The sequence below is a fragment of the Anomaloglossus baeobatrachus genome, chromosome 1, assembly GCF_048569485.1.
Source record: "Anomaloglossus baeobatrachus isolate aAnoBae1 chromosome 1, aAnoBae1.hap1, whole genome shotgun sequence".
NCBI classification, from domain to species: Eukaryota; Metazoa; Chordata; class Amphibia; order Anura; family Aromobatidae; genus Anomaloglossus; species Anomaloglossus baeobatrachus.
The window spans coordinates 168,751,723-168,776,676 of NC_134353.1; the positions used below are offsets into that span (position 1 = coordinate 168,751,723).

General features: G+C 49.2%; 1 protein-coding gene across 3 annotated transcripts in view; it reads right to left on the reverse strand.

Annotated features, from left to right (window-relative positions):
• Positions 1-17,639: 17,639 nt before the first annotated feature.
• The window catches only part of CEP44 (centrosomal protein 44), a 106,895-nt gene continuing 99,580 nt past the window's right edge, over positions 17,640-24,954 (reverse strand). For all 3 annotated transcript variants that reach the window (XM_075347199.1, XM_075347197.1, XM_075347198.1), the window contains 2 exons: positions 22,223-22,260; positions 17,640-17,767 (listed from right to left, as the gene is read on the reverse strand). In XM_075347199.1, coding sequence (XP_075203314.1) covers positions 22,226-22,260 — 35 coding nt within the window. In that variant the 3' untranslated portion in view covers positions 17,640-17,767; positions 22,223-22,225. The remainder of the gene's footprint in view (positions 17,768-22,222; positions 22,261-24,954) is intronic.

Here is a 24,954-nt window from a genome sequence, read left to right on the forward strand (position 1 = left end):
TCCATCTGGCCATGGTCGCTTTAGTAGCCCCATAACCCCTAGATTTCCCTTGAAATGTGACAAATAGGACAAAAGAATGGAGAAAGTCTCAGGTCCTATCTAGATATGTGAGCAAGACCCTCCTGACATCTAAGGTGTGCAACCTAGCCTCTTTCTCATTATGAGGGGGGAATCAAAAAGGGAGGGGAGCACGATTTCTTGTGAGCGATGAAAGGTTTTAGCTATTTTCGGGAGATAGAAGGGATCAGTCCTCAACACCACCCTATCCTCCATAATTTCGGTGTAAGGCTGTACTATGGACAATGCCTGGAGATTCCCCCACCCGTCTGGCCGAGGTAAGTGCGACAAGAAGCAAAACCTTCAGGGACAGCAATTTTAGAGGAACATCCTCCAAGGGTTCAAATGGCGGCTCTGTAAGGGTGTCAAACACTAGATTGAGGTCCCACAGGGGAACCCTGGGAGTATGAACCGGCACGGACCTAGACTTTGATCTAATAAACCGGCTAACCCATTAATTCTGCGCCAGACCACCATTAAATAGTGCCCCCAAGGCTGAGACCTACACCTTGAGCGTGCTGGTTGAGATACCTAATTCTAACCCCTTTTGGAGAAATTCCAATATAGCAGAGATAGGTGGCTGCACTCAGCCCGACCCCCTGACTGAAGGAGAAAACGCTTCCAGATCCTCCCATAAATGGCCATGGTGACCGCCTTCCTACTTCTAAGAAGGGTATCTACCAATCCTGGTGAAAACCCCCTTTTTGACTAATAGTTGCAGTTCAAACGCCATGCCGTCAAATGGAGGGCTGGATCGTAGGGGTGATGAACTGGTCTGGGAGAGGAGATGTCGGTCATCTGGGAGAATCCAAGGATCCACCAGAGACATCTTCCGAAGCCAGTAAAACCATGCTCTTTTCGACCAGAAGGGGCAATGAGAATGACATTGGCTCGGTCATCCCTTATTTTCCGGAGTACCGAAGGTAGCAGTATTAGGGCAGGAAATGCAGAAAGGAGACCCATCGACTAGGATATCTGGAAAGCATCGATTGCAAATGGACTGTTTCTAGGGTTGAGTGACCAGAACTTGTCCACCTTCCGATTCGCTTTGGTGGCGAACAGGTCCAGTACAGGTACACCCCACAGAAGCTTAATCTGGTGAAAGATTTCTGGGTTCAGGGACTATTCCCCCTGACTGAGACTGTGGGAAGTCTGCTTCCTCGTTGTCTGCTCCTTTGATATGAAAAGCTGTTAAGGAGGAGTGATGTTGTTTGGCTAGCTGAAAAATTCGCAGAGACAGAGTCAGAAGGGACTGGGACCTGGTGCCTCCCTGATGGTTGACATATGCCACTGTCACCTTGTTGTCCAAAAGTATCCGAACATAGCATCCCCGTAAGGACGGTAGGAACCCTTCTAGCGCTTTTAGTACTGCCATGAGTTCTCTGTAGTTGTAGGATTTGGTGATTATCTAATCGTCCCAGGGTCCTTGAAGCACCTGTTTTCGCAGATGGGCTCCCCACCCCCAACGACAGGGATCTGTGACTATCGTGTCTGTGACTTGGGAAAATGAAGGGACCCCTGTCTGTAGGGGAGAAGTGTCCTGCCACCAGCCAAGGGAGTGCAAAGTGTCTTCTGACGGTCATTTTCCGTTCCGAACAGCTGCCAAACTGGTCTTTGAAACCTCAGAACTTCCATCTGTAGGACTCTTGAATGGAGTTGGGCCCACCATACTCCCGGAATGCAAGAGGTGAGAGTTCCAACTAGTGACATAGCCTGTCGTAAGGTGATGCAAGGGTGACTCCTTACTGAAAAGAATAACGTCAGTATCCTGGTGAGTTTTTCCTTGGGCAGGTGGCACAACTGCCTGGTTTAATCCAGGATGAGACCTAAGAAGATTTGACACTGGAGAGGTTGAAGTCTGAACTTCTCCCAATTTACAATCTATCCCAGGCTCTCTAGGATTGAGATGAACCTGGACACCTGATCCGTACATTTCTTCTCTGAATGACCCACAATTAGGAAGTCGTCGAGGTACGGGATGATTAAAACGTCCTGTTCCCTGACACGCGCCATGACTTCTGCAATTACCTTGGTGAAGATTCTCGGGCCATAAAATGCCCGAATGGCAGCGCTGTGAACTGGAAGTGTCTTAGCCTCCCTGACATCGGCAGGGCGAATCTGAGAAACTGCCGGTGAGTCGGGTAAATAGGGACGTGATAATATGTGTCCTTTAGGACATAAAACACTCTGGATATAATAACCGGATAGTCGACTTCATGGTCTCCATTTTGAAGGCTCGCTGCACCAGATGGCAATTTAACTTCTTTAAGTTTATGATAGTACGGAAGGAGGAGTCCGGTTTCTGAATTAGGAACAAAGGGGAGTAAAAACCTTCCCCCTGCTGTCCCTTGGGAACTTCTTGAATGACCTGCTTGGAGAGAAGAGTCCTCACTTCTGTTTCCAAGGCCTGCTGCTTCACTGTTGACTGTAAAGATGTTATAATTAGAGACCCCCAAGGGGGTGAATTGAATTGAACTCAAACTTCAACCCTTCCGCCACTATCTGAAGGAGCCATTTGTTGGATGAAATTCTTTCCAGGCCTTTAAAAAAATGGGACAGCCCGCCCCCCACCTGATGCCTGGCGTCATTGTGCTGGTTTACCCTTATTATCTGAGTGTTTGCCAAAGAGAAAACCTGAGGTAGTCTTCCTACGGTCCTTCCAATGGTCCCGTGTTTTCTGGGGCTTTTTACAGAAAAATTGATGCCTCCGAAAAGGCCGGCTTCGAGAGGATGCCACAGGGGAAACCAGAAACCCTTTCTTCTTGTCTGACGCCTTAGTGAGGAGGTCATCCAGGCCAGATCCAAAGAGATATGTACCCTCACATGGCATGCCACACAGCCGTCCTTTGGATTGGACATCTCCTTTCCAATTTTTCAGCCAGAGAGCCCTCCTTGCGGAATTGGAAAGTGCTGCTGATCTGGCGAAAAGTCTTAAGGAATCTACAGAGGCATCCACCATAAAGGCTGCAGCACCCTGTATCAATGGCAATGACGAGATGATATCTTTCCTCGGTGTGTCATTTTTCAACTGGTCTTCTAATTGTTGAAGACATACCGTCAGTGACCAGGCTACACAGGCGCTTGTCACTGCAGGGCATAATCCACCCACTGTTGATTCCCAAGTTCCTCTCAGAAAACCATCAGCTTTTCTATCCAGCTGGTCCTTAAGGGACCCCATGTCTTCAAATGGTAATGTAGCGGAGCGTTAAGCCTTGGCAATAGCGACATCAATCTTTGGGGTTCTATCCCAAGATGTAGATGCTTCTCCTTCCACTGAGTATTTCCTCTTAATGGATGAGGAAAGATTCATCCTCCTATCCACTTTTCCCCATTGATCATCAATAAGACCTTGTACCTTCTGGGGAATAGGAAAGCCTTTACGTTTTTTGGAATCCAATCCCCCAAACAGGACATCCTGTGTTGATTCAGGTCCCTTGGGGTCCACCATCTCCACAGTTGATCTCACGGTCTTCACTAAGGGGCCCACATCAGCAGTAGGGAAACAAGGTCTACCTCCCTCGTCTGTAGAAGAGGAGGAGTCTGAGTCGGACGAGGAGGATCCCGATGAGGCCGTTGACCTAGAGTCGTGAGCAGATCCCAGTGAGGCATCAGGAGTGGTTAGCTTTAGGTTATGAGCCTTTTTGCGTCTCTTTCCCCCCTTGAGGGATTTTAGGGAGTCCTGCACCTCTGCTCGGATAATGGTCTGTAACTCTGAGGAAAACCCTGGGACTTCTTTGATCAGGGTCTGCTGAATACAGTCCACACAGAGGACTTTGGGGTAGTCAGGTGACAGAGTGGAGTGGCAAATTGCACATTCCTTATGACGCTGCTTGGAGGTACTTTTTTTGCTGCACCTAACAAGAAGAGGGGATATGGAAATGGGGCCTTAGTAACCATGTCGGACCACGAGGTTCACTCACCCCCCCTTGACTCCTGGGCACGGTCTTCACTCCGGCATGCTGCACAGCAGGGACAAGCCTTCCAGCGGCCGCCGTGGGTGCACACATCTCCGGAGTGATGCAGGGCTGAGCTCCAGCTCCAGGCCCGCGCCTCACTACCGCAGAGGCCTGAGACCGAGGGGGGGGTGCATACACCGGCTTTTGGTGAGTACCAGGCTTCCACACCGGGTCGGGCCTGGGAAAGCAATCGGTTGTCCATACCAGGACAGGAAGCCAAACTGATGCGAAGGAGAGCTACCGCTTTTTTTATCAGTGGGTTTCCTGTCCTGATGTGGGCGAAACCGGGTTCATGCTGCTGAGGACTTTGGCTCTATTTTCCCTGTGGAGATCATAGATCTCTGCAGCATAAATTGATATGCTGAGGCTCGGTGAAGCAGCACCGCAGGTCAATTTATGCTGCAGAGAAAAGAAGCATTGTGGGCAGGAGAGTTCTATAAGTCCTTCCAATGCGCTTGTACTGTATAACGCAGTTTTATGGATGCAGCGAAAACACTCTGCAAGCCCCGATCATGGGCACAAAGCCTAAAAAGCTAGGATGGATGGATGTCAAACACATAATGTCCCACCACCCTGCATATTCGAAGCTAACTTTCATGTGGCACTCAAGGGTGTTTAGCCTTATATTTAGCCCCCCAGAAAAAAAAACCAAACAGACGTGGCGTCCCCATCCAAATCTTGACAGCCAGATTACCAGCCAAGGTAACACGGACAGCTGTGGTCTGGTATTCTCAGGGTGGGAAGAGTCATCGTTATTTGGCCCTTCCCAGCCTAAAAATAGCATGCCGCAGCTGTCCCAGAAGTGGTGCATCCATTAGATGAACCAACCATGGCGCTTCACCCTGTCTCATCCCGTTGTCCTGGCAAACCGGGTAATATTATGGGGTTGATACCAGCTGTAATGTGACCTGTCATCAAGCCCAACGGTTATTAACATCACGGCATCTTGTCAGATACTTGACATTACTGTCAGTAATAAAAAAAAAGACAAAAAAACAAAAAATTTATTTGAAAAAACACTCCCAAACAATTCCCTCTTTCACCAATTTATTGAAGAAAACAAAAAATTAGGTCCACCGTAATCCATTTTGAAGGTCCCACGATGACTCTGAACCTTTCAGAATATGGGGGGGCACGCTATATTAATGTATCCCCCATTTTCTGAAAGTGCAAGCAATCAATGGGAGAAGTGTGGATGCAGTGATCTGAGTGAGAATACTACAGCCACACTGCCCAGGTCCAGGTGAGGGTAGAGTGACCTGCATCCAGAAAATGGGGGCACGCTCAGGGAACGTATCCATTTTTTGGGAGTGCAGACCCTCATGTGAGGAGTGAAGGTGCAGTGAACCGAGAATACTGCACTCACACTGCCCCGGTCCATAGCACGGCAGTGTGAGCTGCAGTAAGCACAATGTCACTGCGAGCAAGAAGCCAGCTGACAGTCACTCTGTGCATGCGGCTACCATCTGTTCAGGAGGAGGAGGAGGGATTGCAGGGGATCATCACAGCAGGAGGTAACAGGGGACACCAGTGAGTCACCTGGCTGGACTTTTCTGCTGCATCTGACACGTCAGATGTGACCAAAATTGGAAGAGGATGAATGCAGCAGGCACACTGCCATTTTAGATCAGGGATGGGGAAGGGAAGGGCGAACGGGGTGTGAGGCACTTTGGCTACACTGGGGAGGAGATTTATCTGACATGTTTGATCATGGCAGGTGGGAGAGAAATAATTTTATCGGTGCCACCATTTACTGTAATGTGACCATCTTTATACAGTGTATACCAGTGATCACATGACCGAGAACCAGAAAAAATGTCCGGAATCAGTAGCTGAAACACCGCAGATTTTCGAGTGCAGGGGGGCGCTATTCACTTTTTTCTTGCCGCTGCTTTAAAACGGCGATATGGAATAAGTACCCTTTCCTGCTGCCGTTTTAAGCTGTACAGCGGTTGTAATGGGGTTAATCAGCAAGAGATCACTAGAGGACTAGTAAACCTGCTGCTATGTAGTCCTCCGTATTCATGAGCTCTGTATAACCTTAACTACTGATTAGCAGCTGTGTACAATGTGCAGATCTGCTGCAGATAAAACGAAGGGAATTTTGTTTACTTACCGTAAATTCCTTTTCTTCTAGCTCCAATTGGGAGACCCAGACAATTGGGTGTATAGGCTATGCCTCCGGAGGCCGCACAAAGTATTACACTAAAAGTGTAAAGCCCCTCCCCTTCTGCCTATACACCCCCCGTGCTCCCACGGGCTCCTCAGTTTTGGTGCAAAAGCAAGAAGGAGGAAAAAAATTATAAACTGGTTTAAAGTAAATTCAATCCGAAGGAATATCGGAGAACTGAAACCATTCAACATGAACAACATGTGTACACAAAAAAACAGGGGAGGGTGCTGGGTCTCCCAATTGGAGCTAGAAGAAAAGGAATTTACGGTAAGTAAACAAAATTCCCTTCTTCTTTGTCGCTCCATTGGGAGACCCAGACAATTGGGACGTCCAAAAGCAGTCCCTGGGTGGGTAAATAATACCTCATAATAGAGCCGTAACGGCTCCGTCCTACAGGTGGGCAACCGCCGCCTGAAGGACTCGCCTACCTAGGCTGGCATCCGCCGAAGCATAGGTATGCACCTGATAGTGTTTCGTGAAAGTGTGCAGGCTCGACCAGGTAGCCGCCTGACACACCTGCTGAGCCGTAGCCTGGTGCCTCAAAGCCCAGGACGCACCCACGGCTCTGGTAGAATGGGCCTTCAGCCCTGAGGGAACCGGAAGCCCAGCAGAACGGTAAGCTTCGAGAATTGGTTCCTTGATCCACCGAGCCAGGGTTGATTTGGAAGCCTGTGACCCTTTACGCTGGCCAGCGACAAGGACAAAGAGTGCATCCGAGCGGCGCAGGGGCGCCGTACGAGAAATGTAGAGTCTGAGTGCTCTCACCAGATCTAACAAGTGCAAATCCTTTTCACATTGGTGAATTGGATGAGGGCAAAAAGAGGGTAAGGAGATATCCTGATTGAGATGAAAAGGGGATACCACCTTAGGTAGAAATTCTGGAACCGGACGCAGAACCACCTTGTCCTGGTGAAACACCAGGAAAGGGGCTTTGCATGACAATGCTGCTAGCTCAGACACTCTCCGAAGTGAAGTGACTGCTACTAGGAAAACCACTTTCTGCGAAAGGCGTGCAAGAGAAATATCCATCATTGGCTCGAACGGTGGTTTCTGAAGAACCATCAACACCCTGTTCAGATCCCAGGGTTCCAACGGACGTTTGTAAGGAGGGACGATGTGACAAACCCCCTGCAGGAACGTGCGTACCTGTGGAAGTCTGGCCAAGCGCTTCTGAAAAAAACACAGAGAGCGCAGAGACTTGTCCCTTAAGGGAGCCAAGCGACAAACCCTTTTCCAATCCGGACTGAAGAAAGGACAGAAAAGTGGGCAAGGCAAATGGCCAGGGAGAAAAACCCTGATCAGAGCACCATGACAGGAATATTTTCCACGTCCTGTGGTAGATCTTGGCGGACGTTGGTTTCCTAGCCTGTCTCATAGTGGCAATGACCTCTTGAGATAATCCTGAAGACGCTAAGATCCAGGACTCAATGGCCACACAGTCAGGTTGAGGGCCGCAGAATTCAGATGGAAAAACGGCCCTTGAGACAGCAAGTCTGGTCGGTCTGGTAGTGCCCACGGTTGGCCGACCGTGAGATGCCACAGATCCGGGTACCACGACCTCCTCGGCCAGTCTGGAGCGACGAGGATGGCGCGGCGGCAGCCTTGCGTAACACTCTGGGCAACAGTGCCAGCGGAGGAAACACATAAGGGAGTTGAAACTGCGACCAATCCTGAACTAAGGCGTCTGCCGCCAGAGCTCTGTGATCGTGAGAACGTGCCATGAATGCCGTGACCTTGTTGTTGTGCCGGGACGCCATTAGGTCGACGTCCGGCATCCCCCAGCGGCAACAGATCTCCTGAAACACGTCCGGGTGAAGGGACCATTCCCCTGCGTCCATGCCCTGGCGACTGAGAAAATCTGCTTCCAAGTTTTCCACGCCCGGGATGTGAACTGCGGAGATGGTGGAGGCCGTGGCTTCCACCCACATCAAAATCCGCCGGACTTCCTGGAAGGCTTGCCGACTGCGTGTTCCTCCTTGGTGGTTGATGTAAGCCACCGCTGTGGAGTTGTCCGACTGAATTCGGATCTGCTTGCCTTCCAGCCACTGCTGGAACGCTTTTAGGGCTAGATACACTGCCCTGATCTCCAGAACATTGATCTGAAGTGAGGACTCCTGCCGAGTCCACGTACCCTGAGCCCTGTGGTGGAGAAAAACTGCTCCCCACCCTGACAGACTCGCGTCCGTCGTGACCACCGCCCAGGATGGGGGTAGGAAGGATTTCCCCTTCGATAATGAAGTGGGATGAAGCCACCACCGAAGGGAAGCTTTGGTTGCCTGAGAGAGGGAGACGTTCCTGTCGAGGGACGTCGGCTTCCTGTCCCATTTGCGTAGGATGTCCCATTGAAGAGGACGCAGGTGAAACTGCGCGAAAGGGACTGCCTCCATTGCTGCCACCATCTTCCCCAGGAAGTGCATGAGGCGCCTCAAGGGGTGTGACTGACCTTGAAGGAGAGATTGCACCCCCGTCTGTAGTGAACGCTGCTTGTTCAGCGGAAGCTTCACTATCGCTGAGAGGGTATGAAACTCCATGCCAAGATATGTCAGCGATTGGGCCGGTGTCAGATTTGACTTTGGAAAATTGATGATCCACCCGAAACTCTGGAGAGTCTCCAGAGTAGCGGTGAGGCTGTGCTGGCATGCCTCTTGAGAGGGAGCCTTGACCAGCAGATCGTCTAAGTAAGGGATCACCGAGTGACCCTGAGAGTGGAGGACCGCAACTACTGCAGCCATGACCTTGGTGAAAACCCGTGGGGCTGTCGCCAGGCCGAACGGCAGTGCCACGAACTGAAGGTGTTCGTCTCCTATGGCGAAGCGCAGGAAGCGCTGATGCTCTGGAGCAATCGGTACGTGGAGATAAGCATCTTTGATATCGATCGATGCAAGGAAATCTCCTTGGGACATTGAGGCGATGACGGAGCGGAGGGATTCCATCCGGAACCGCCTGGCCTTTACGTGTTTGTTGAGCAGTTTTAGGTCCAGGACAGGACGGAAAGACCCGTCCTTCTTTGGAACCACAAACAGGTTGGAGTAAAAACCGTGACCCTGTTGCTGAAGAGGAACAGGGACCACCACTCCTTCTGTCTTCAGAGTGCCCAGCGCCTGCAGAAGAGCATCGGCTCGCTCGGGAGGCAGAGATGTTCTGAAAAATCGAGTCGGAGGACGAGAGCTGAACTCTATCCTGTAACCGTGAGACAGAATGTCTCTCACCCAACGGTCTTTTACCTGTGGCAGCCAAATGTCGGAAAAGCGGGAGAGCCTGCCACCGACCGAGGATGCGGTGTGAGGAGGCCGTAAGTCATGAGGAAGCCGCCTTGGTAGCGGCACCTCCGGCGGTCTTTTTAGGGCGTGACTTAGACCGCCATGGATCGGAGTTCCTCTGATCCTTCTGAGGCCTTTTGTACGAGGAGAATTGGGACCTGCCCGCACCCCGAAAGGACCGAAACCTCGACTGTCCCCTCCTCTGTTGGGGCAATTTTGGTTTGGCCTGGGGTAAGGATGTTTCCTTTCCCTTGGATTGTTTGATGATTTCATCCAGCCTCTCACCAAACAAACGGTCGCCAGAAAATGGCAAACCGGTTAAGCACTTTTTTGGAAGCCGAATCTGCCTTCCATTCCCGTAGCCACAAGGCCCTGCGTATTGCCACCGAATTGTCGGCTGCAACCGCCGTACGGCTCGCAGAGTCCAGGACAGCATTAATAGCGTAGGACGCAAATGCCGACGTTTGAGAAGTTATGGACGCCACTTGCGGCGCAGACGTACGTGTGAGTGCGTCAATTTGCGCTGCAATAGCTTGGAGTGCCCATACGGCTGCGAATGCTGGAGCAAAAGACGTGCCGATAGCTTCATAGATGGATTTCAACCAGAGCTCCATCTGTCTGTCAGTGGCATCCTTGAGCGAAGCCCCATCTTCAACTGCAACTATGGATCTAGCCGCCAGTCTGGAGATTGGAGGATCCACCTTGGGACACTGAGTCCAGCCCTTGACCACGTCAGGGGGGGAAGGGATAACGTGTATCCTTAAGGCGCTTGGAAAAACGCTTATCTGGACAAACTCGGTGTTTCTGGACTGCCTCTCTGAAGTCGGAATGATCCAGAAACATACTCGTTGTACGCTTGGGGAACCTGAAACGGAATTTCTCCTGCTGAGAGGCTGACTCCTCCACTGGAGGAGCCGAGGGAGAAATATCCAACATTTGATGTATGGACGCGATAAGATCATTCACTATGGCGTCACCATCAGGAGTATCAAGGTTGAGAGCGGCCTCAGGATCGGAATCCTGATCAGCTACCTCCGCTTCATCATACAGAGAGTCCTCCCTCTGAGACCCTGAACAATGTGATGAGGTCGAGGGGATTTCCCAGCGAGCTCGCTTAGGCGGTCTGGGGCTGCGGTCCGTGTCAGAGACCTCACCCTGGGATCTATGAGACACCCCGGGGGAACATTGTTGTTCCAACTGAGGGGAACCAGGGGGCAATGATTCCACAGTGCCCATGGTCTGAGATACCGGTCTGGACTGCAAAGCTTCTAGAATCTTAGCCATAGTCTCAGAAAGTCTGTCAGTAAAACTGCAAACTCCGTCCCTGTCACCTGGACAGTGTTAGCTGGTGGTTCCCCCTGGTCCCCCCTTAGCAGAGGCTCCGGCTGAGCAAGTGCCACAGGGGCCGAGCAGTGCACACAATGAGGGTCAGTGGAACCTGCCGGTAGCGAGGTCGTACATGCGGCGCAGGCAGCATAGTAAGCCTGTGTTTTGGCACCCCTGCCTCTTGTGGGCGCCATGCTGTTGTCTCCCCTGAGCAACACAATAGGGTATATAGCCAGAAATCAACCGTGCACCATACAGTGTAAAGTATAGCCTATAAACATATAATCTATAATTACACTTCTGCACAAGTGGGGCCAGCACCTCAGGTGCTGCTTACCGCCCGCTTAAAGCGGTTGTGTGGCCACCAGAATCCCTGCCTGGGTCCCCCAGAGCTTGTCTCCCCTCTGCAGCGTCAGAGGAGCTGACAGGAATGGCTGCCGGCGTCCTGAGGAGAGGAGGGAGCCGTGGGCGTGACCCAGAAAGTGCGGGAACTGGTGCCCCACTGTGCACAGTGAGGGGGGTGGAGTATGCAAAGCATGCTCCAGCCCTCAGTGCTGCCGTCCTGTACAGCGTCCCGCCCTTCCCCTGACTGGCAGGGCTGGGGGCGGGAAGAAAAAGAGACTAGGCCGCAAAAGCCGGGGACTCGAGTTATAAGCGCGGCCGCCGTATAAGCACGGTCGGCGCGGAAGTCCCCGGCGCACTAACAGTCCCAGCCGCGCCGCAGTGATAACAATGGCAGCGGCGGTCAGCGCGGCAGTCCCCATACACTAACACACTCAGCGACGCTGCAGTGTGTAATGGCACAAACGCGGTCAGCGCCGCGGTCCCCGGTGCACTAGCACACCCAGCAATGCTGGAGTGTTGCTGTGCGCGGTCCCCACGGGGACACAGAGTACCTCAAAGTAGCAGGGCCATGTCCCTGAACGATACTCGGCTCCTATCCAGCAGAGTCCTCAGGAGCTGTGGATGGAGCACGGTCTCAGTGCCTGAAGACCGATTAGGATCCCACTTCACCCAGAGCCCTAAGGGGGATGGGGAAGGAAAACAGCATGTGGGCTCCAGCCTCCGTACCCGCAATGGATACCTCAACCTTAACAACACCGCCGACAAGAGTGGGGTGAGAAGGGAGCATGCTGGGGGCCCTGTTAAGGGCCCTCTTTTCTTCCATCCGACATAGTCAGCAGCTGCTGCTGACTAAGCTGTGGAGCTTGCGTGCATGTCTGCCTCCTTCGCACAAAGCAAAAAACTGAGGAGCCCGTGGGAGCACGGGGGGTGTATAGGCAGAAGGGGAGGGGCTTTACACTTTTAGTGTAATACTTTGTGCGGCCTCCGGAGGCATAGCCTATACACCCAATTGTCTGGGTCTCCCAATGGAGCGACAAAGAAAGTGATTTTGTCAAAACTGCAGCAACCAGTAAAGCAAGTGACACATCACTGTAATCAGGGTCTCTGCCACTACGTCATGCTGCTCTCAGATGAGATAGCAAAAACCTGGTGCCAGATTCCCTTTAAATCCTGTAGGTAGCACAGTGGGGGCTCCATGGATCGAAATCCTGCTGAAAGAGGACAATTCCCATTAGCGAACACTTCGGTCACAGAGGAGTGTACTACCGTACTTCTGCAAAAAGTAAGCGTCCAAGCTCCTCTCAGTGCTAAGGGATTCATTAAAAAAAAAAAAAAAAAGAAAAGTTGAAGCATGCAAATCTCCTTGCAAGTGACCATCTAGACCAGATGGGACTGCAGTGCTTGGTCCAGCAGCCTGGTCGCCTGCCAGCTCTTTAAACCCCCACATGTGCAGTGAGGACGGGCACTCAGCGTTCACTATTGAACACTGCATGTGCATACCATTAAATCCTCACGCTGGCCAGAGCCAGCGTGCTTGGATGTACTTTGTAGGATAGGTTAGTGCGCTAGGTGCTCCCATCCCACGAAAAAGCAGCAGCAGCAGACTCACCATCTCCAGTGCTGTGCATGCATCCCGGTGCAGTGACCTGAAGCGGATTATAATGAGGGCAATCTGGGCTACCGCCCGGGGCTCCAGGGGGCTCATGCTCCGAAAAGTATATTGCCCTTATTATAATAAGCATGAAACATTTAAAAGATGCTGGGTCATCCACCGGGCCTACCGCCCGCACTACAGCACATCGGCAGGAGCCGGGTTGCTGTCAGGGCAATGAGGGGGCCTGGGTCACTCAGAGCGGTCCTCTTTCTTCCTGCTCTACACTGATCTATGTGATTGGTGCAGAGCAGGACCGGAAATGGACTAGACCAGAACTGAGGCTGAGAAGGTGAAAGACCTTGCCTGATCACATGACCGGTGAACTGGTAGGTCCTGAAGCTGTTCAGCTACTGCAGCCTCCGTGCAGCTCCCAGTGGCTCCTCTCCTGCTCTTCACCGATCAGGAACTGCAAGAGGAGGTAATGTATAGGTGTGTGGGTAAATAAATGTGCTTGTTGTAGGGCTGTGTGTGTATATGTAGTCTGTCTCTTTCCCTGTCTGTCTCTTTTCCTCGTCTGTCTCTCTTTCCAGGTCTCTCTCTGTGTGTCTGTCTCTCTCTCTCTCTCTCTCTATATCCATCTCTCCTCAGAAATCTTATTACCTCACATAAGCTTATACTAAGAATCAGTGGCGTAACTAGCGTTTGATGGGCCCTGGTGCAAAATTTGGACCGGGGCCCCCCCCTCCACGTACACTGCCACTTAGGGGTACTTTGCACACTACGACATCGCAGCTGCGATGTCGGTGGGGTCAAATCGAAAGTGACGCACATCCGGCGTCGTTGTCGACATCGGAGTATGTGAATCGTTTTTACTACGATTAACGAGCGCAAAAGTGTCAAAATTGTATGATCGGTGAAGTGTCGGGCATTTCCATAACGTCGCTGCAGCGACAGGTACGATGTTGTTCCTCGTTCCTGCGGCAGCACACATCGTTGTGTATGAAGCCGCAGGAGCGAGGAACATCTCCAACTTGCGGCCCGCCTGTAATGAGGAATGAAGGAGGTGGGCGGGATGTTTACGTCCAGCTCATCTCCGCCCCTCCGCTTCTATTGGACGGCTGCCGTGTGCAACGTCGCAGGGCAGGTAAGTGCATGTGAAGCTGCCATAGCGATAATGTTAGCTACGGCAGCTATCACAAGAGATCGCATGTGTGATGGGGGCGGGGACTATCGCGCTCGGCATTGCTACAATCGGCTTGCGATGTCGTAGTGTGCAAAGTACCCCTTAGGGTACGGGATAATGACACTGACACTCGGGGTACAAGATAATGATGCTGACACTTGGCTCTTAACCTCAGCATACAGCTTTCCCATGTTCTGATATCCATCTTTCCCTCAGCACCCAGCTTTCCCATATCAGAGCATGGGAAAGCTGGGTGCTGAGAGATGTACAGCAGAGCATGGGAAAGCTGGGTACTGAGAGATGTACAGCAGAGCATGGGAAAGTTGGTGCTGAGGGAAAGAGCCTTTTTTCCCCTCGGCACAAAACATTCCCATCCCATGCTTGTATCTTAGTCCCCCCTCGTATATAGTTCTCCAAATACTATAATGGCCCCCACATAGCCTTTCATATAGTATAAAGGGTCCCACATAATCCTTCATATATTAAAATGCACCTCCATAGTCCTCCATGTATTATAATGCATTTCCCATAGTCCTCCATGTATTCTAATTCACCCCATAGTTTTCCATATATTATACTGCACCACAGTCCTCCATGTTTTATAACGCACCCCCATAGTCCTCCATGTATAAAGTAGCCTCCATAGATTATAATGTAGCCCCCATAGTCCTATATGTATTACAAAGCAGCCCCATAAATCTGCATATTGTATTATGCAGCCCCACACTCCTCCATGTATAATGCAGCCATATAGTCCATGTATAAGGTGTCCATCTTTATTATGCAGCCCCGTAGACCTCCATGTATAATGCAGCCTCATAGACCTCCATGTATCATGCAGCCAGCCCTTCCAGGGCCTCCATGTGTCCTGCAGCCAAGCCCTCCAGGCCTCCATGTGTCATGCAGCCAGCCCCCCCCCCCCCCCCCCGGGCCTTCATGTGTCATGCAGCCAGCCCCCCAGGGCCTCCATGTGTCATGCAGCCAAGCCCCCCAGGCCTCCATGTGTCATGCAGCCAGGCCCCCCCCCCCCCAGGCCTCCATGTGTCATGCAGCCAGGCCCCCCCCCCCCCCCCCCCCAAGGACGTCATGTGTCATGCAGCCAGCCCCCCCCCCCCCCCCAGGGCCTCCATGTGTCATGCAGCCAGCTCTCCCAGGGCCCCCATGAATCATGCAGCCAGCCCAGACAGGGCCTCCATGTGTCCTGCAGCTAGGCCCCCCCCCAAGGACTCCATGTGTCCTGCAGCCAGGCCCCCCCAAGGACTCCATGTGTCCTGCAGCCAGGCCCCCCCAAGGACTCCATGTGTCCTGCAGCCAGGCCCCCCCAAGGACTCCATGTGTCCTGCAGCCAGGCCCCCCCAAGGACTCCATGTGTCCTGCAGCCAGGCCCCCCCAAGGACTCCATGTGTCCTGCAGCCAGGCCCCCCCAAGGACTCCATGTGTCCTGCAGCCAGGCCCCCCCAAGGACTCCATGTGTCCTGCAGCCAGGCCCCCCCAAGGACTCCATGTGTCCTGCAGCCAGGCCCCCCCAAGGACTCCATGTGTCCTGCAGCCTGCCTCCCCTTGCACTCGATTTAAAAAAAACAAAAAAAAAAAAAACACAACACACAGTACTCACATATCTTCTCCTTCCACCTCACCTCTGTCCTCTACTTGTTTCATTGCTGCTCATTGTCACTTCTGTCCTCGTTCCCCCATGGCTCCGGTCGGCGGCGTCCTGTGCTCTCACCACACACAGCAGTCGCACAGGAGTGACGTCACCGCGCAGGCACGGGGGAAAACTGATGTGCATAGAGCGACGCCGGCGTCGCTCTACGCAATATCAAAGCAGCGTGCGGCGATGGGAGTGCAGTGACGCCACCGCTGACCCCAGGCAGGGGGGCCCGGTTACAGCGGGCCCCGCGACGTGTGGTATGTGGCATATAGCGGGCCCCGCGACGTGTGGTATGTGGCAGAACAACGGTCTGCGACCGCGGTAGTTACGCCCCTGCTAAGAATGTTCTTTGTTGCCTATAGTAACCACTGACAGTTCAGTTCAGGAGGGGGGGGAATTGTAATTTTCTATAAAAAGGTGAGGATGGGGGTGTCTCCTATCAGTGTTCTGGGGCATCTGATCTATGTAGTTTCTGTCCTCCATTCCCAATTCATACACTGGGAATCAAGGATTGAAAGTCCATGGGTGAAACGCCCCAGCACACTGTGCCCCACTGGCCCTCCCTCCATCTTGGATATTTCCAATGTCTGACTCCACAGACTGTGTGTGCCCTTCCATCGGGATATTCTGCATGTATCCTGATGTATGTAGTGGCTATAAACACATGATACAAGCAGAATGGAGGAGCACACACAGCGTGCAGGCCGGGGACATCTGTCCACAGCAATCCCATACCCCAGATATATTTTCACTACTACAATAAGGCTGTGTGCACACATCAAGTTGATAGTTGTGTGACCCCCTGCCCCGAGGTTGGTATTAATTTCCAAATGGCCCTTGGCAGAAAAAAAAAAAAAAAGTTTCCCACCCCTGATCTAAAAGCAAAGTCATTCTGGCTTGCCCAAATCATGAAAGAAAGCAAAAAATTGAGGAACAGGAATGACCAGGATTGAATGGGCAGCCAATGCCATATCCCACATATACAAAAAACTAAATAGTTTTCAAAGCCAGCTTACCCGTACACTCCTGTGTGTGGATTCCAGTATCAATCCAGAAGATAGTCCGCACGGAAAACCAGAGCAGGAGCCAGCCACGGGAAATCCAAATGAAAAAAACTTTATAACTCCAGCGGACAAATTTGAGGATGCAGATATATATTAAAAAAAATTTTGCATTTGCAAATCTTTATTTTGAAAAACTTCCATAAAATTGGAGCCACACTTCTGGGCGGTGAAGGAAAGAGATTAGGAGTGGTAGCCTGCTTGGACTACGCGTTTCGGCGTACAAGCGCCTTCTACATGGTCTCATGTGTGGCTCCAAGTTTATGGAAGTTTTTCAAAATAAAGATTTGCAAATGCAAACATTTTTTTAATATATATCTGCATCCTCAAATTTGTCCGCTGGAGTTGTAAAGTTTTTTTCATTTGTATATCCCACATATTGGCAAAAGATGGAAGTGGTTGTCTGAATACTACATTGCACAATGTCTACCACCCCAACAACCAGTGGTGCACTGCCTGTAGCTCTGCCATGATAGCTGATGTGACTAACTGGACATCAGATTTAACGCAGTGATCTTTAGTCAGTCAGTTTTCTGGACTTATTGTCAGTATTCTCATTGAATGAATATCTATCGATATACATATGCAACTTTGGCGGCGAAAGGGCTTATGAAGCAAATAAAGGGTCTGCCATCAATATATCTCGCACGTATACATACAGCGTGTACCCATTAACTATCCGTTATTGTGACATATGTATTTGCCTGTTCCATCGCTCCTAAATAATGCTTCAATGAATAAGTAATAAAGCTGTGTAACATATGGGCAAGGTGAGAAAATAACATGCACAGGATATTTAAGAATTTTTCAATACAATTCTAGCTATGGTTCTATTTAAGGCTCAGGACTCTCACTTCTTTCTCATTACACCCTCTGCAGAAGGACAGATGGCCAGTTGTCAACATCCATGAATAATAAAAATCAGAGCAGACTTCTGTGAGCGGGATGCAAACTACGACCTGATACGTGATAGCGAGACATAAAAATGTCACAAAAAAAAGAAGGGTTATAAAAGTAGCAGGAATGGTGTTACTTCATAGAAAAACACTTTATTTTACATATTATCAAACAAAAAACAGCTTAGAAATTGTTTCAAGGAGAGAAAGTCCACAAGGCTACGAGCTATTAGAGAACTTCAGAAGTCTCGACGTCTCTTCCAACCTAAAAGGAAGAAAGGAAATTGGTTAAAACACAAGAGTCAGAAATAAAACCGTGGTGAATATATATCGCATGGTGACACTAGTTTAAAAGTGCTGCATCATCCTGCTGTGCTGTACTAGTCCTTGTACACCAGCTGATATAGTGCCTCTAATGTCTTTCCTACGGTATCAGATGTTAGAGGGCTTCTCCACCACTCGGACAACCACTTCACATACCTAGGTTTCCCCCTTGTAAAATAACACTCATACTAACCTCTGATGCCAGCGTCGTTCCAGCAGTGTTGGCATTGCCTCTCCTAGGGTTTGCGTGACATTGTTAGGTCATGTGATCACGTAAGCCCCAGGAGAGATTGTGCAGACACTGCTGGAACGACGCCAGCATCGGAGGCGAGTATGAGTGTTATTTTACAAATAGGGATGGAGAAAGGAGTTGTACGAGTAGTGGAGAAGCCCTTTAACCCCTTAACGACCACGGGCAGTATTATGTCCCGGCGGTCATAGTGTTAATCCCCATCTGCTGCTGTGGGCTGCAGGTGGGGATCCACACACATTTCAGCTGATTTGTACAACTGACGTGTGCCTCGCAGGTACGAGTGGAATCACTATCCACCCGTACCTGTTAACCCCTTAAGTGGTGCTGTCAAGATGTAACAGCGGCATTTTAACGACGATTGCAGTAATCGCATACTCACAGACCGCCACCGGAAGTCACGTGACGTGATCACATGGATCCAATGGTTGTTATTGTAGCACTGGGTCATGTGATTACTCCTTTAATGTAATGACTCAGGTCCTGTAAGAAGCAGCAGAGTACTGCAGGTTACAAGGAGATGATCATTTCTCCCAGTCTGAGCGGTGCTGCTCTGATCAACAGAAATGAATGAGCAATCAGACTGCTGATCCTTATAGTCCACTAGATGAACTGGTAAAATAAAAAAAAATAAATAAATAAAAAAAGAAGTTTAAAAAAAAAACGTTTTGAAAGTTTAAAAAAAAAACAAAACTAAAAGTTCAAATCACCCCCCCTTTTGTCCCAAATTAAAGGGTTAAAAAAAATAAATACCGTATTTTTCAGACTATAAGACGCACCTGACCATAAGACGCACCCTGGTTTTAGAGGAGGAAAATAGGAAAATAAAATTTTAACCCCTTCAGCCCCCGGGCACTTTCCGTTTTTGCGTTTTTGTTTTTTGCTCCCCTTCTTCCGAGAGGCGTAACTTTTTTATTTTTCCATCAATCTTGCCATATGAGGGCTTGTTTTTTGCGGGACGAGTTGTACTTTTAAATGAAACCATAAGGTTTACCATATAGTGTACTGGAAAACAGCAAAAAAATTCCAAGTGTGGAAAAATTGCAAAAAAAGTGGGATTGTACAATAGTTTTTGGGATATTTTATTCACCGTGTTCACTATATGGTAAAACTGATGTGTGGGTATGATGCCTCAGGTCGGTGCGAGTTTATAGACACCAAACATGTATAGGTTTACTTGTATCTAAGGGGTTAAAAAAAATTCACAAGCTTGTCCGAAAAACGTGGCGCACGTTTTGCGCCATTTTCCAAAACCCGTAGCGTTCTCATTTTTCAGGATCTGAGGCTCAGTGATGGCTTATTTTTTGCGTCTCGACCTGACGTTCTTAACGGTACCATTTTTGCACAGATGCTACGTTTTGATCGCCTGTTATTGCATTTTGCGCAAAATTTGCGGCGACCAAAAAACGTAATTTTGGCGTTTGGAATTTTTTTGCCGCTACGCCGTTTACTGATCAGATTCATTGATTTTATATTTTGATAGATCGGGCATTTGTGAACGTGGCGATACCAAATATGTGTGTATTTTTTTAACCCTTTAATTTTCAATGGGGTGAAAGGGGGGGTGATTTGAACTTTTAGGTTTTTTTATTTTTTTTTAATTTTTTAAAACTTTTTTTTTTTACTTTTTTTTTATTTTACTAGTCCCCCTAGGGGGCTATTGCGATCAGCAATCCGATCGCTCTGCACTATCTGCAGATCTCAGCTACAGAGCTGAGAACTTCAGATTTGCTGCTTCACTTTCAATGCCGGCTGTATTCCGGCATTGAGAGGAAGTGACTCATGTTAGCCACAGGCGTCATCACATGACCCTGTGCTACCATGGCAACCGCCGAAAGTCACGTGATCATGTCACGTGACTTCCGGCGGGGGCAGGGTAAGTCACTGTCATGGCGGCGCCCATATACATATCGCTGCCAAGACTTTGGCAGCGAAATGTAAGGGGTTAATGGCCGCGGGTGGAAGCGATTCCACCCGCGGCTAGCAGGCACACATATCAGCTGTTGATAACAGCTGATATGTGCGCGTCTCGCCGCCGCCGACCGGCGGCAGGGCTTACCGGCACACGATCCATGACGTATTCAGTACGTCATAGGTCGTTAAGGGGTTAACCAAAAAATATGGTCATGACACACTGTTATGGGGCGAGGATCTGCTGCTGACACTGTTATGGGGGTAATGTCCCCAAATTCTCTACTAAGGTACCCCATTCTGATAAGGATCCTCCTGCCTTGTATATGATCCTGCTCATATACCCCCCATCCTGCTAATAATATACCCCCCCATCCATCCTGCTCATGATAAACCCCCATCCATCCTGCTCATGATATGCCCCCATCCATCCTGCTCATGATATGCCCCCATCCATCCTGCTCATGATATGCCCCCATCCATCCTGCTCATGATATGCCCCCATCCATCCTGCTCATGAAATGCCCCCATCCATCCTGCTCATGAAATGCCCCCATCCATCCTGCTCATGAAATGCCCCCATCCATCCTGCTCATGAAATGCCCCCATCCATCCTGCTCATGAAATGCCCCCATCCATCCTGCTCATGAAATGCCCCCATCCATCCTGCTCATGAAATGCCCCCATCCATCCTGCTCATGAAATGCCCCCATCCTGGTAAATGGCGTGTATCCTGTGGCACAGGAAAAAAAAAACCAAACATTTATACTTACCCTTCCTCACTCCCTGAAGCACCGATCTGTCTCAGCTGCAGCGCCGCTGTGTGGAGCTGTCACCGGTGTCTGCAGCATCGCGTCTTCCTGTCTGTGCCGGCGGTAAGCTGATCGATTCTGGTGGATACTAGCGGCGCGCACAGCGATGACGTCATCGCGGTTCGCGCCGCTAGTGTCCAGATCAGCTGACCGCCGGCACAGACAGGAAGACGCGATGCTGCAGGGGGGGCGGCTGCACACACGGTGACGGGTGAGTACACTGATTCACTGCACCCCGCGCTGATAATGATGCGCGGGGAGCAGTGAATACAGCCGCACATGATCACTCCAGGCTGTAGTTGCCAGGGGTGATCACGGACGGCTGCTAATTATGCACGCACCCCCCCCCCCCCCCGCCCACCTGTCAGCGCCGGTTTCGCTGAGAGATGATGGGCGGGAGGATGGGCGTGCATATGTAATGAGCGGGCCCACGTGGTCACGGCAGGCTGTTACAGCCTGCTCGTGCTGCCAATGACCCGCTGCACCCTCATTCCCCGCAGCCTTATAGTCAGACCATAAGACGCACCCCCCACTTTCCCCCAACATTTGGGGGGAAAAAAGTGCGTCTTATGGTCCGAAAAATACGGTAAATAAATAATAATAATGTTTGGTATCGTTGCTTTCAGAAATGCACGATCTATAAAAAATATAAAATCAATTAATCTGATCGATAAACGGCGTAGCGGCAAAAATAAATTCCAAACGGGAAAATTGTGGGTTTTTTTGGTCGCCGCATATTTTGCGCAAAATGCAATAACAGACAATCAAAACAAAGCATCTGTGAAAAATGGTACCATTAAAAATGTCAGGACGAGACGCAAAAAATAAGCTATCACTGAGCCACAGACCCCGAAAAATGAGAACGCTATGGGTCGCAGAAAATGGCGCAAAACGTATGCCACTATTTTTGGACAAATGTCTGATTATTTTTAACCCCTTTGATAAAAGGGAACCTATTCATGTTTGGTGTCTACAAACTCGCATCGAGCTCAGACATCATACCGATACATCAGTTTTACCCTATAGTGAACACCGTGACTAAAAGATCTCAAAAACAATATTGCAATCACACTTATTTTTGACATTTCTCCGCATTTGGAATTTTTTGGCCTTTTTCCAGTACACTATATGGAAAACTGGTGGTTTCATGTAAAAGCACAGCTTATTTTGCAGAAAACGAGCCCTCACATGACCAGATTGACTGAAAAATAAAAAGATACGGCTCTGGAAAGGCGAAAAAAAACAAAACAAACTGAAAGCGCAAAATTGGGCGGCCGTGAATGTGTAAATGGCCCGGGCGCATTGAGGCGTTAGACACAATGAAGGAATAAATGGCACAGCATGTCCTCACTGAGAAATCTCATCTTGCTAGGATGACCCAGCAACAGAATATCCAGCTCCTGAAGATCTGTACGATACTTACATTTTATTTAATCTGTCCATTCTTTGCTTTGTGTTCTCCTGTGGATACATACAGGTGTTAGATTTTACTTTTTAACATGACACAAATGACTGGAAAATGTTGCAGTTCTTGAAAGCACAGATGAAGCAGAGCTTAGAATAAGCAAGAGGGGGCAAGTAAGCCTCATTTTAGTAAGTAATGCCTACAAAATGTAGCCTGGAGAAACACTTTAAAGGCCCTGTGCGCACACTGCGTTTTTACCTGCGGTTCTTTTTTTTTTGCGTTTTTGCTGCAGAAATTTCTTGAGAAAATGGTTGTAACCTTTCTGCAGACATTCCCCAGCAAAACCTATGGCAAAAAAATTGGCTGTGCGCAGTGTTTTTTTCTTAAGAAAATTCTTTCAGTAGATTTTCTTAAGAAAAAGAATGAGCATGTCACTTCTTTTCTGCAGCTAATTGCGTTATTCACTCCATTGACTGTAATGTAATCATGAAATAGCGCAGGGAATAACACAGGTAGCAAATTATGTGCGTTTCATTGCGTTTTCCTGCGTTATTCCCGTGTTATTTCGGGACATAATGTTCATTGCTGACTGCGTTTTACAGGGAACTGATGTCATTATGACAGGAAGAGGAAGCGGAGCAGAGAGTAAACACACACATCACATTCACACACAGACATATACAATACACGCACAGATCACACACAGACATATAGAATACACATAGAAATCAAAACGTACATATAAAAAAAAACAAAAAAAAAAAAAAAACAAACATGGCCTCCGCCATATTTCTCCGTCCAGCCGAGGTAAACACACAGCGGCGGCCCGGTATTCTCAGGCTGGGGAGGGCGAGAGCCATGGTTAATGCCCCCACCCCCTCGCGCAACCGATATCAGCCCGCAGCTGCCCCGGGACTGTCGCATCCATTATGTGGCAGTACTGGAGTGTCCTCCGCTCATTAATGAGAACAGGGGAGTGACTTTTCTTTTTAACCGGAAACTCCAAACAAAAGCACTTAGTTACGACTAAGAACCATGGAGCATCAGGTCTGAAACCCATGAACACTCCAGTCTCGCAATATGTTGTTCATCTAATTTTTTCAGTCATTAATTTAGGTTTTTAACTTTTGAATAAAATATTTCGACTTTGATTATTCAAGAGTGCTGGGACAACCATTTCTTTGAATGGTTCTTACATGGACAGGCCTTTCCACATTATTACTCTTGTGAATCTACTTCCATCATGACTACCAGCAACCATTTGAGGGTAATCTGAAGTTTCCCATTTTTTTCTTGTTCTACTTCACCCATTTTAGTGTGGTCTTACTGCAAATGGCAGAGAAGTAATATTCATGGGATCCTATGGGCACAGAAGCTTAGAGAGTGCAGTCATTATTGACTGCAGCGTCTAGGTGGTTAGTCAGAGGACAGTGACTTGCAATTACAGGGTGCCGACTGGAAGCTTATTGGGGCAGGCATAGCCCTACAGATTGTTTGTCAGTTTGCTATTCGGCATGCCTAGTATAACGGAGCACTAATGAAACTACAAACAAAATCATATTTTGAAGTTACTACAAACACGTTCACGGCAACAAGGGTATTAAAACACCCTGTATAATAAAGTTAATGATCTTGTACGACTACATAAAAAGTTATGGTTCTTGAACAGTGGCCAAAAGGTGTCAGGACACGCAATGGGGCCTGAATGTCTGCATCTCCTGCCTGGTGTCCACCCAACATACTGGTATCTATGGGAGAAGTCGGAGGAGTTTATGATGCTGGTTCATGCTCCCAATTTGCTCTACAACCTCTGGGTGTCTATTGTTTTAGGCTATGTGCTCACAGCACAATGTACCCGTGGATATATCCGCAGGTACGTCTGCTGGTTTCCCGCAGCAGCTCTCCAGAACCTGCAGCTATACATTGCTGCGGGATTCCAGCGAAATATCTGCGGTAAACTTGCAGACATTCGTGCGACTTACCTGCGAAGTCCCGGCTTCTATCTCCATAGTGGAGGGCTGGGAATTCCACAGATATTTCCGCAGGAATAATTTACATGCAGTTGTGTGGCTGCAGGACATCCGCAGCATATTCCACAGCCGCACATACCGCATCATTGATACAGACACTCCCCAAATCTCATAGGATAACATGGGGAGTGTCTGTACTTGAAAACCTGCGGATTTATCTGAATTTTCTAGATAAATCCGCAGGTTTTCCGCGGCAAAATCCACAAGTCCATTGTCCCGTGGCCACATAGCCTTACACTGCAGTCACCGATACCGGCTCTGATCGAAGCTGCGTGAACAGTGGCTAGGGCATTTGAGTGGTTAGATTGTGGTATTAGGGACCCAGTCATTCCAAACTTGATCACAGGAACAAGTAAGTTTGATTAATGGTAAACATGGGTCATATTCAGACCTTTGCCCCAGATTTCTAGTCATACCCGTGGAGAAGCAAGGATATAAAAGATTTCTTATTTTTTAACAAGTTGGACTCATGTGGAGACTTTGGGTTTTCTGTGTGAGCACAAGTCACTTTATAAAAGGTTTCTAAACACGTCATGCCACTTCAGTCAAATCTTAAACCAATGTTAAATATATATAAAAAAAAAGACAAACAAAAAAACAAAACACTGACCTGTACATCCTAACAGACAAATGTGAACAAGTGCAAACTGTAAATACGACTAACTAAAAATAGAAACAGCTGCACTATGTAGTGCTAAAGCATGCAAACATTGAATAAGG